Source organism: Castor canadensis, chromosome 9 (genome assembly GCF_047511655.1).
Source record: "Castor canadensis chromosome 9, mCasCan1.hap1v2, whole genome shotgun sequence".
NCBI lineage: Eukaryota > Metazoa > Chordata > Mammalia > Rodentia > Castoridae > Castor > Castor canadensis.
In genome coordinates, this window is record NC_133394.1 from 100,675,043 (window position 1) to 100,687,859 (window position 12,817).

At 35.1% G+C, this 12,817-nt stretch overlaps 1 protein-coding gene across 3 annotated transcripts in view; it reads left to right on the forward strand.

Annotated features, from left to right (window-relative positions):
* Tmprss11a (transmembrane serine protease 11A) overlaps nucleotides 1–10,359 on the forward strand; it is a 61,398-nt gene extending 51,039 nt beyond the window's left edge. For all 3 annotated transcript variants that reach the window (XM_074042091.1, XM_074042090.1, XM_074042092.1), the window contains 3 exons: nucleotides 2,653–2,912; nucleotides 4,692–4,834; nucleotides 8,221–10,359. In XM_074042091.1, the coding sequence (XP_073898192.1) occupies nucleotides 2,653–2,912; nucleotides 4,692–4,834; nucleotides 8,221–8,382 (565 nt within the window). In that variant the 3' untranslated portion in view covers nucleotides 8,383–10,359. The remainder of the gene's footprint in view (nucleotides 1–2,652; nucleotides 2,913–4,691; nucleotides 4,835–8,220) is intronic.
* Nucleotides 10,360–12,817: the final 2,458 nt, after the last annotated feature.

Here is a 12,817-nt window from a genome sequence, read left to right on the forward strand (position 1 = left end):
GTTCCCTACTCTTTACTACACTAACTTTAAAGTTTCGGGTCTTATATTAAGGTCCTGAGTCCACTTTGACTTGATACTTGTATATAGTGACAAACATGAATCTAGTTTCAGTTTCCTGTAGGCAGACATCCAGTTTTTCCAGCAACATTTGCTGAAGAGGCTGCCTTTTCTCCATCATATGTTTTGGGCACTTTTGTCAAAAATCAGGTGGGCATAGCTGCATAGCTTCACATGTGGTCTTCTATTCTGTTCCACTGGTTTTCATGTCTGTTTTTCTGCCAGTACCATGCCATTTTTATTGCTATGTCCCTGAGGTATAGTATGCAGTTATTATTGTGACACCTCTAGCATTGTTCTTTTCGGTCAGTATTTCCTTAGCTATTCGTGGAAATTTAGGGTTGATTTTTCAATCTCTGTGATGAATGTCATTGGGATTTTGATGGGAATTGCATTGAACATATAGATTGCTTTTGGTAGTATATCCATTTTCACTATGTTTGTTCTACCAATCCATGAGCACGGGAGATCTATCTTCTGTAGTCTTCTTTGATTTCTTTCTTTGATGGTTTATAGTTTTCACTGTAGAGGTCTTTCACATCCCTTGTTAAGTTTATTCCTAGGTAGTTTTTTTTTTTAAACTATTGTAAATAGAATTATTTTCCTATATTCTTTCTCAGTCTGTTCATTGTTGGTGAATAGAAAAGCTACTGATTTTTCTAAGTTGATTTTGTTGTATCCTGCTATTCTGCTGAAGGTATTTATGATTTCTAGAAGGTTTTTTTTGGTGGAGTTTTTCGGGTTTTTTAGGTATAAGATCATGTCATCTGCAAATAGGGAGAATTTGACTTCTTACTTTCCTATTTGTATTCCCTTTACTTCTTTTTCCCGTCTTAGTGCTCTAGAAAACTTATTCTTAACTTCAATTTAGTATTGCTCATATTAGGTACTTTTTCAGGCTTACTATCTACAAATATAATAAAATGCAAGCTATATTAAATTACATCAGGCTATTGTTAAAAGTTCTAGAATGATCATTCCCACTTAAATAAATACAGTTCAAGGTCTGACCTTTATATTTCCAAGTTCAAAAAACTTAATATATGTTAAATTCATCTAGTCATGATTAAGTTTTGGGAACATCTTGGTACCAACAAAACTCACAAAAACTAATTTATAATCAACTGTTTTCATAAACCAAGCTTTACTTATCTTTTCTAATTAGAGTATTTTTGCATATCAAAATGTTGCGGGAAAACAAAAGTTTAAAATACTAAAAGGTTATTTAATTGCAGTTAAATATTACAAAATTGGACAAACTCCAAATGATATTTTTATATTCTCCTTCTAGGCTGATGTTAACTATTAAAAAACAATTTTTTTTTGGTGGTATTGAGGTTTGAACTCAGGGCCTCACACTTGCTATGCAGGTGCTCTACCACTTAAGCCACTCTGACAGCAAGAAATAAGTGATTGACAAAGAAGTATCTGTGTGGGCAATATTTTTCTCTGCTTAGCCCTCATGGATGATGCTAGTTAATTAATTAGTTAAGGAACATCAATCTTGAGATTGATAGGTTTTGGTGGCAGACAGTATCCTATAGAGAAAAGAGCAGAGTGAGGTAGGAAGACATGTGATACCAGGCAAATGCTTCATCTCTCATTATTATAAAACAGAGGTTTTACTAGATGATCTTTCCTAGTTACTAACTGATCTTTCTAATTTATGTGTGTACCATGATTCACCAGTTGCTCAAGCCCATAGCCTAGAAGTCAACCATACTATATCATTTCTCACAGGACTACTACGGTCATCCTCTGACAGCTTTTATCACTTCCACTCTTGACCTTCAACAATCTAGACTCCAGAAAATACTGACATGACATTTTGAAAATGTTAAAATGGCTGTGTTAACTTCCGGCTTAAAAACACTCAGTGGATTCCCATATCACTTGAATAAAATCTAATCACTTTATTGTGTCCTGTAAGACACTCAGATCCCTTTCTACCTCTCCAACATCATCCCCACACCCTCCCATTTTTCCCCTTGCATCTTAAATTGAGTCCCATCTGGTCCAAAGCCTTGGGGTATTTACCTGGACACGTGTCTCCTTGATTTTCGTATAGCTGATTCCTCCTCATCAACCATGTCTTAGCCTAAATGTGTTCTCCAAAAAAAAACCTTCCCTATTCCTTTGTACTCTCTGCATTATGCTTTTTTTTGTTTCATTTATAACCTTTATCACTGAAGTTACCTACTCTATTTGTTTTGATTTTTCTCTGTCTCTTAAATCTACTTTTGTGGCCTAGAAATTTATGTCTTGTTTACCTCTTTATCCCCAGCATTTTGATAACATTCAGCACACAGATGTGCAATAAGTATTTGGTGAAGGGATAAATGATAATATTGAATGTCACTTACAGTTCTAAAATTTAAAAATTGGTTTGAATTTCAGCTTTAATATATTATTTGTTTATATTTTATTCTTTAAAATGCTAGCAATAAACTATGCTAGTCTGTTTACACAGAAATCTGTAATTGTAAACAAATATTCTCAGGATGGCATTTTCTCTTTTATTAGCCTAAATGCAATTAATATAGTTCATATATTCTATGCAACTCATATATTCTGTTAATTTCTAACCTTTACCAGTAATGCAAATCCACGTCAATGGACTGTAAGTTTTGGAACTACAATAAATCCTCCCTTAATGAAAAGAGACGTCAAAAGAATTATAGTCCATGAGAGATATCGCTCCCCAGCAAGAGAGTACGACATTGCTGTTGTGCAGTTCTCTCCTGCAGTCACCTTCTCAGATGACATACGCCGAATTTGTTTGCCAGAAGCTTCTGCATCAGTCCAACCAAATTCAACAGTATACATCACAGGATTTGGAGCTCTTTACTATGGTGGTAGGTATCTCAGAAAAGCTAACAAGTAGTAAGGTCTGCTTAACAGTGTAATCTGATCTCCATCAATATTATCCCACCAGCCATTTCTACACAGCTTGTTTGGATTAGTTAGGGCTCTTATTTTGCTTGTAACAGAAATTCAACTCAAATTAGTCAAAGCAAATACAAAGATACAAACCCCTGTAAATTTGTCCCTTATAACTTGTAAATCAATAGGTGTGAGAAGTTCGACTTCAGACACACCTAGAATCAGGAGTTTATATGATGATATTGAGCTCTGAATCTATGAATGTTTTTATTTCCTGTTTTCCCCAAGTTGGCTTCATTTGGAGGAATTCTAGCTCCACATAGTGGAAAACGTGGCCAACAACGGTCCACGAATTCTTAGAGTATGTGGTGAAATTTGCTTTAGAAGAGGCTAAAATGTATTCAAAGGGCAGAATAACTTAAAAAATATTTTGGCATATGTTTTGCACTTATATTTTCTAAAGAAGTTTTAAAAGATATTTGCAAAAACCTCTCCAGAAATAAATTTTTAATGACCCTCTTGAAAATCTTAAAACAGTGCCTGTATTCATTTTCTAAGGCTGTGTAACAAATTACCATAAACTTGACAGCTTCAAACATATTATTACATCAGTTTTTGTGGATCAGAAGTTCAGACATAGTTTAGTTGGGTCCTCAGAGTCTCATGAAACTGCAATAAGGGTATAGGCTCAAGACTCTTTTCTGAGCTGACAGTTGGCACAAATTTCTTGCAGCTGTAGAACTCATGGCAACTTGTTTCCTCATGTTACTAGGAAAGTGTCTCTGAACTCTCAGGGAAGTTTTAAACACTTTTGAAAAGCCTTACCTGATGTGATTATGCACACCTTGGATAATCTCCTTTCTTGGTTAACGCAAAATGAATCTGGTTAAGGATCTTATTGTACCTGCAAGATTCCTGCATCTTTGCCATATAACATGAACCTAACCATGAAATTGATAGCCATCACATTTACAGATTCCCATCATGCTTAGGGGAGAGGAATCACACAGGAATCTTAGGAATCATCTTAGAATTTTGCCAACCACAATATCATGGTTTCCTGACCAGTATATGGTTTGGCATAAAAATCTCAGAATGCTTGTGCTATTCTTCATTTTTCACTGAAGCCACCTGCCATAATAGTTACTTCAGGATCTAGCTATGTTCTGGAGCCCGCAAATTATATAACAGATCAAGTCATTGTCATTTAATGCCATGTATGTGAAAGTTATTTATAAAATGTAAATGTACAAAGTAGGACAGATATTTTATCAAGCCAAGAGAGAAGGCTATGTATGTATAAAAAGTTTCTGGGAACAATTTGGAATCCACAAATGAAAACTTCAAAATGGAATGCCTTCTTTAAAAATATAAACTGGTTCTTTTTAAAGTAAAGGTATAAAGATTTTCCAGAAAAGAAAGCAAATGGTGAATGGAAGAGTCACTCAAGTGATAGGGCACATGCTTAGGAAGTGCATGACCCTGTGTTCAAACTCCAGTACAGGCCCCCAAAAAAAGACAAGAAAGAAAATAGTTTTCTTGCTTGTATAAGTATTTATAAAATCTAACACACAATAAGGATCATTATATGCACCAGATTTTAGTCACTATTTTCTTCTGTAGCACTGCTTGTATTAACTTTATCCTGTATTGACAACTTTAGAATGAAGAAGATAAGAAAAAAGTCTGCTCAGTTTGTTCTAGCTAAGGATGCTGATTGCAAAAATTAAAACTACTTTATTTTTTCTAAGGGGAATCTCAAAATAATCTTCGAGAAGCCAGCGTGAAGATCATAAGTAATGACGTGTGCAAGCAACCACATGTGTATGGCAATGACATAAAATTTGGAATGTTTTGTGCTGGATATCTGGAAGGAATTTATGATGCCTGCAGGGTAGGTTGGAGAAAAAAGAATCCAAATAACCTAACTCATCCAAATAAACCTAACTTTATATGTCCCTGGAAATAGTCTTTATTCTTTATGTTAGAACAAAATACATATGTCATGTCAGGTCCAAAAAGTTCTAACTGGAAATTTCATAACACGTACATATTTTTAATGTATATTAAAAGTAAGTAATATGAAATAAACAAAGATTTTTCTTTTATTCAATCAAACTAAGCACAAAATTTAAATTTCTTAATAAGGAGAAACCCCAAAATTAACAAAGAAGAGTCCCTTTTCTCAAAGTGCTCACATACTAAAGAGGAAACAATCCTGTCTGATGAACTGTGATGTGATACTATAAATAACATAATGGAGAGCAATTTCTTTTCCTTGAAGAAAACATTTTTGGAACAAGTATCAGAGAAATGATATCTCAATGAGGACTGAAGAATAAATAGCATTTACCCAATTACAGAATGAGGAAAGAATATTATGAAAAAGAGAAAAAGCATTTATAGTCAAAATTGTGAAGGTGTGAAGTTACAATTCATACTTGAGAGAACCCCAAGCAATCTACTGAGTCTCAGCACAAGGAGCACAAGAGGTGAGATTAAGCCATGCAGTAAGAATCCTGGAGTTCTTCCCAGTGTTTTCCTCTGTCCTCCAAAATCTACCCAGCACATGACAAAGATATGAGTAAGTGTGTTTCTTCCCAGAGGAACTGCTTTTTTAACATTAGATTCTTGAAAACTAAGGAATTTGGAAAGCTCACTGTGGTGAAGTGATGGGAATGGTATTGATAGGTGGCAGAAAGCCCTTCCCAGAGTCCTAAAAACCTTTGTTAGGGAAGGTGCAGCACATTTTTATCATATAGTCTGGACAAGAGCCAAACCTGATACACATGCAACTTCAGTTGACAAGAATGTGGAGGGAGATAACCAGAATTCAGGGACTCCAGCAAGAGGTCTGTGCCATGGGAAGCAAGTGAAAAAAAGCATCAGGAGCTGAAAGCAGACAGGATATTGTGATTCAGTGAAATCAGTGATAAGCCTGGGGAAAGACTGGTGATCATAAAGAGTCTACATTGGACTGGGGAGCAGAGGTAAGATTCATACATAACCGTGCAAATACATACTAAAACAAAGTTCTACTCATAGAAAAATGGAGGAAGTTATCAGGGAGTGAGTCAGGAACAAGAAACCAATACAGGAATACAATGATTGTAACTGGGGTATGTGGTGACAAAACCACATCAACCACCCACATCAACCTGGCTTTCACAAATTTACTAAATATTGATCTAGACTTGATAACACCCCTCCCTTACATAGAAGATAAGAAGAGAGAGAAAGTAAGACTTTAATTTCTCCACTGGAAATCTAGTTAGGAAAGACCAAACATAAATGACAAAGGAATCAAAATTGCTGATATGAAAGTCAGAAATGAAGTTCAGTCAAGAGTTTACCAAAAGAAAGATCCCTAGTTGTAACCACCAGACAGGCACTGGCCAGAGAGCTCTCTCAAGAGGGCATTCAAAATCATTCCAGAAACCAATAGGTAGGTTTGGGCAACATTTTTCTGGTAGACTCATATTGAAATTTAGGTAGTCAAGAATGTAGCCTGTAGAAAAATTCAGGACAAGTTTTCCCTGGTCAATGTGTATTAATTTTAAGTCTCTTCATTTATTTAATCAGAAAGGCTTAAGCGCTCCACTATGTATGTATGCATGCACCCTGCCAGCTACTAGAGATACAACTGTCAGCAAGAGCCTGCATGAAACCAGCTTTCAGGGGACCAAGTGGCTGGTACACAGATAAGACTTAATCAAAAAATGTATTATAATGAAGGAAGACACTTAAAATTCTTGGAAGAAAAAGATCATACATCTCAAAACACTACCTGGATTATAGTGATTATTATTAGATTTTGTTCAATGGGTAGTTCAATCAAACTTGACATTGTGAAAAATCATTCAGGTCAAAGGAGGGAGAAAATGTTGAGACCATCATAGTGGCTCAATTAGTAAGTATTGCAAAACTCCAGGTGCAGTGTGGTCATGTGGACAATGAAGCCAGTGTGGAGACAGAGGTAGATAGAGCAGTTAGGAAGTAAAACTGACAAATGAAGGGATGCTTTGATATGGTTGGAGCAAGTAAGAGGAGCAAAGCATGAAATTTAAATTTCTGGCTAAAAGAATTTAAACTAAAATAAATTTCTACATTGAGTAACTGGAGAAATTGTGTTGGACCCTCTTTTGACACTCACAGTTTTCTATAGCAACATAGCAGTTTCTTGTCTTTGTGCCCTGCCTCTTCCAACCAGTAATAAGGACCTTGGGTGTTCCTTGCTCTTTGAGTTTTTCTTGAGTGACTGATTACTTAATTAAGAGAAAATGAGAACTAGTGAAAAGAGAGAAAGAAAAGGCAGAGTAATCCCATTTGAAGCACAATATATGTGAACTCACCGCTTAAAGGTGTTCTGCAGATGACCTGCAGCACAACCAGGTGGGGATCTGGCAAAGTGCAAACCCCAGGTCTCACTAAGACCAACACAATCTTTAAAGGTGGGCATCAGAAATCTGCATCTAAGAAACTGCTCACATGATTTTTATTCACAATGAAGTTTGAGAAACAATGAGAATCCTCTCAGGATGTTTGTGGTAATATGACCACCTTCTCTCCTACCTGTAGCACAGTGTGTTTTTAGTGCTTTATAAGGGTTTTTGAATAATTATACTTCTGTTTCCATACCCCTCGTATTGCTATACATCTCTTATAGCATTGAATGTTGCTGGTTTTATTTAATGCATCCATTATATCATATCTTCAGTTAATTTTCATTTTGAGAATTTTCTCTTAAAAGTCTTCAACTTTCTAGCTACAGAAAATAAAAAGATCACAAGCCTGAGGTTTTGGGGTTTTTTGGGTGTGTGGGGGAAGTACTAGGGTTTGAACTCAAGGCTTTGGACTTGATAGGCAGGTACTCTACCACTCGAGCCATACCCACAGCCCCTTTCCTTTGGTTTGTGTCAAATAGTTTTTGCCATGGCTGGCTTCAGACCACATTCCTCCTAACCACCTATCTCAGTTTCTCAAGAAGCTGGGATAACAGATGTGCACCACCATTCCCAACCTGAATTTTTAATCTGATCTAATCAGTATCACATCTACTGAAAAATTATTAAACAACACTCTAACAAAATTTAATATAAAATGAGGAAATTTACCTTAATGTTAATTATTTTGAAGTTGTCTTTCATTTAATTATTCTGTATTGGAAATCTATACACACAGTGTCTATTAACAAAATAGATGGTTCCTCAAAATATCTTTAAAAATAAACTTTATGTTTTCCTAATTTGCTTTCTCTTTCCTTTCTCTTTTTATTTTCAGGGTGATTCTGGGGGCCCATTAGTTGTGAAAGATCTTAAAGATACTTGGTATCTCATTGGAATTGTGAGCTGGGGAGATAACTGTGGCCAAAGAAACAAACCTGGAGTCTACACACAAGTGACTTATTACCGACACTGGATTGCTACAAAAACAGGCCTCTAACTCACTAAAAATTAAACAAAAAGAGCTATAAGAGAATCCAGACATCCAATGGACATTAGTACAATGAAGTAAGGTTAGATGACTGGCTTTCACAACATGAAACACATAACATAGTTTATTTTAGACTCACTTTAGTCAATCAATAATCCATAGCCAATTTATAAGAGATTTTTATTTGTAAAGTTATTTCATTTTATCCTGGTTTGAAAAATAGAGCAGAGATAGTTCATTAAATCAAATAAATTGATGAAATTCAGATCTTGAAGATAACCCATAAAAGTTTTCAGAATGCATTTATCAGTGGTATTCTCCTAAGTGAGAACCTTTTCGTGCTCTCAGAGTTCAGAAAACTCTTATATAATTCTCTACCAATTTCTCCAGCACTCACAAATAATCTTTTTTTCATTTTCCTTCTCTTCCGGAATTTCCAGAATTTTTCTACTGCAAAAAAATAAATTTTTTACTTCTAAATGCATTTGAAGGACTTTTATAAAAGGAAAGAAAAAAAAGTCTAGTGGGAAATTAAGGCAAAGACCTTTACTTAAAAGAGGTTTTGAAAACTCTCTACTTAACCCTCAATTTTAAAACACACAGAAATCCTTATTATACAGATATGCTCAGAGAAAACCTGAGTAATGAATGATATACTTAGTAATTGCCTAATCAAAATGTATTTTGTTATGAAAGTTTTGCAGAAGGTGATGGCAAATGCAAGAACAAGGGTATAAGAATTTGACATCTCAAAGGTGCACTTACATATTTTGGTCACCGGGGGGAGATTTTGCCCATTGTTATTTTAAAGTTACATGCCTGAAAAAAATTGAGAATACACCTAGGAGAATCAAAGACCATTCCTTTTCTCCATGAAAATGAAATTTTAATTCCCTTTTATTTATATCACCAATTGTCTCCTAAGGCTTATGGTTTGACTATAGCATTTATGGAACTCTAGTGTCTTCAAAAGGGCAAGGGCTCATTTGCTTTCAATAAAGATAAATTTTGAACATTTCCCACTTAGAATGCATGGACAAAGTAATCTAAAAAAACATACTCCCAAAGTAAAGCATCACATGAAGGCATTAGGACAATTAGCCTTCTGTATTCCATACAATTAAGTGAAGACTGTGGGAATGTCACTTTGCTTGGCAGTGCCTGTGACGCCTTAGGGTTGGCAGGCTGCAGAGTCACATATAGTCACTGGAACGTTGAAATCAGTTTGTAATAATTTCCCATGTGCTATTGAGAAGGCATGGAAATAATCCTAAAACAATCTAAAAAAGACTTATAATCTGCTTGTCAAAAATTGATCCATAATTTAGACTGATAGAATTTAAAGTTTAGAAAAGATTATACATATTGTATAGAGGTTCAAAGTGTACTACATGTGTATGTGTGAAGATAGCATAATGAAACCCACCCAATATTGTCTGAAAAGGGGGCAATGTAGAAGGGTGTTAGGGAATATAATGGAAGGAGGGAACTTGTTCAAAGGACACAATATGCATCCATGAAATTTTCACAATGAAACTCCCTTGTACTATTAATGATCCTAAAAGTAAAATAATAGTGACAAAAGAAAACTGAAACTATTGGTGGTTTGCATCCCTGGATACCAATTTTCACATGACCATTTCCTTCCAAAGTATCTTTATGATTACCTATATTTATTGAATCAGATCCAGGAATTCCTGTGAGTGCTATTGAATCAGTTTTAAATCTGGAAATTCTTAGTATAATAATTTTAAGTGATTTTCTTAGGCAGCTGGCTGCCAATTCTCTGAAATACAGTCATATAAATTACTCTGTATTGTGGTGGTAAAATATAATTTTGATTTTTATTGCTAAGATTCAGGAAATAATCATAGAGTCATAAACTATGTATTTCTAAGCTGTTTTGTGTAGCATTTTATTTTGGGTCATATGTAAGAAAATATTGACATATCATTTCAAATATAATAAAGTTGGTGATCAAAGCATTCTACAAACAATGTCACTGAGTTTGTGTTGGCAAGTAGTATGAATCTGTCAACTGCTGTGAAGAATGATGCTCCTGGAGGTATGGCTCAAGCAGTAGGGTACTGAGTGCCTACTTTGCAAGCACAAGGCCTTGAGTTTGAACCCCAGTCCCTCCAAAAACAACCACTAAAAAACAATTACATTCCTTTCAAATCACTCAGTTTTTGAGTCACTCAGAGCAGGGTTTCTTAACCTTAAGTAAGGTTGCTTAATATTTTGGCCTGGTGAATTCTTTGTTGTAAGGGTCTTCTCTGTAAAGTGTATAGCTTCCTACTAAATGCCAGTAATATCCCACTCCCCCAAATTATAACCGAAAATAGCTCTAGACATTAGCAAATGTCATCTAAGAAATAATATTATGCTCTATTGAGAACCACTATTTGAAGGCAGTTGATCATTTTTAGAAATGTAAGAGAGTCAAAAATATGAAATTAACAATTATGGTATTAAGTTGAAACTTCACTATCATGTTCCTAAAAGCAATAGCAGAATAAATGATTGATACCTCACTCAGTAGCTATTTCAAATAGAGACGCATCTCCCCACACCAAATGTGCTCGCAGAATTTTTCTCTGCTCAGTCTGCTCAAGGCCTTGGGTTTCCATTCTCAGCACTGAAGGAAAAAAGAAAACGAATTTCACTTAGGTTATTGTCTAGAGCCCCTTGAAAGCTGGATTTTACCAAAAAATAAAAAACATCTTCACATAATTTCTCTTATGAGAAATTATACCTTGACTATATGTAAGAAGTATGGTATATTTTACATGATAGCTCCATTCATAACAACAAAAAACAGACATAATAAAATCTGAAATAGAAGTTTCATGAAATAATACTTGACCTTACTAAGTGCAATTAAGTATTTTTATTCCATCCTATTCTTTTTAAAAAGTACATTAGTGATTAAATTGATTTATAGACATGACCTGCACAACATGACTAGAATAATCATTCACTTTTATCAATTATTACATCATCACCATAATCCCTACCTTCACTCTCTCCATACTGTATTCATTTAGCAAGTTGCTGCCGGGTTGTAATACTGTTTAATATTTTTATCCCCACGTTCTCAAATCTTCACTGATTTCCCCTCTGCCTGAAAAACATTCTAAATCAATACTCCCAGAGTATTTAAAGCCCTTTTTTAGCAATGGAGTTTTTCTCTTGATGTACCGTGTGCTCTATAACACTGTCTTTCTCTATATATTTCCTGAAAACATCCTCCCCTTTGCTCATACTTTTCTCTTCACTCTACAATACTTTTCTTTTTTCAGGCAAAGTTACTCTCCATCCAAACCTATTTCAGTATTTTTATTCACCTCTAAAACATTTCTGATACTTTACTCTCTATTGTAATTTTTACATACATGGATTATCTCAAAATATTTTAATTTCTATAAGGCTTAAGACTGCTTTTTGGGATCAGATTCACTGGTTCACGTCTGTAGTCTTAACTACTCAGAAGGTGTAAATAGGAAGATTGCAACCCAAGGCTGGCCCCAGCCAAAACTGCAAGCTGCTATTCAAAAAATAACTAAAACAAAAAGGGACTGGGAGAATGTTTCAAGTAGTAGAGCACCTGCCTAGAAAATATGAAGTCCTGAATTCAACCCTGGTACCACCAAAAAGAAAGAAAGAAAAAACAACCTGCTTTATTTATTTTTTTATTCCCTACAGTATTTAAAACAATATTTGACATCTGTTTTAGATAAGTTATTGATGAAAGAATAAATTAGTAGAGCCTAGCTGTGACTAATTGTCAAAAAACCCAATCCCGATTGTTACCTACTCCCCTCCATCACTTTCCTTTACTGAGCTTCCAATCTGAATGTTCCATTTTACATATTATGCAGTTTTCCTAAAGACCTCCTGCTCTATGCCAACATCAAAAGTAACCAAAATACAGGCAGATCTTCAGGCCTGACAGTCCCTACCAGGAGACCTTCTAACTCAAAGACTTCCCCATATACCCTTAAGTGATCACATCTCAAATCCATAGTTGTATTTGGAAAAGAAGGCCAACAAGAAAGCCTTGGCTGTACAGCACTTCCCATTCCCTCTTTCATTTTTATTTGATTCTAGCATTGTCCTTTCTTCCTCATCCTTGTAAGGAACTCACAAACTTGGACCCTTTGAAATGTCTATGTTAGGTATTCACAATTAGAGTTTTCTGACTGAACCTTTGTTGAATTTGCCAAATGGTTACAATAGAAAAAAAAACTAAAAGCCAAATACAATATCTTTCTTATTTCTTTCTTTCCTAATTTCTTTTTTCCTTCTCTCTCTCTCTCTCTCTCTCTCTCTCTCTCTCTCTCTCTCTCTCTCTCTCTTTCTCTCTCTCTCCCTCTCTCTCTCTCTCTCTCTCTCTCTCTCTCTCTCTCTCTCTCTCTCTCTCTCAGTGTGACTGGCATTTGAA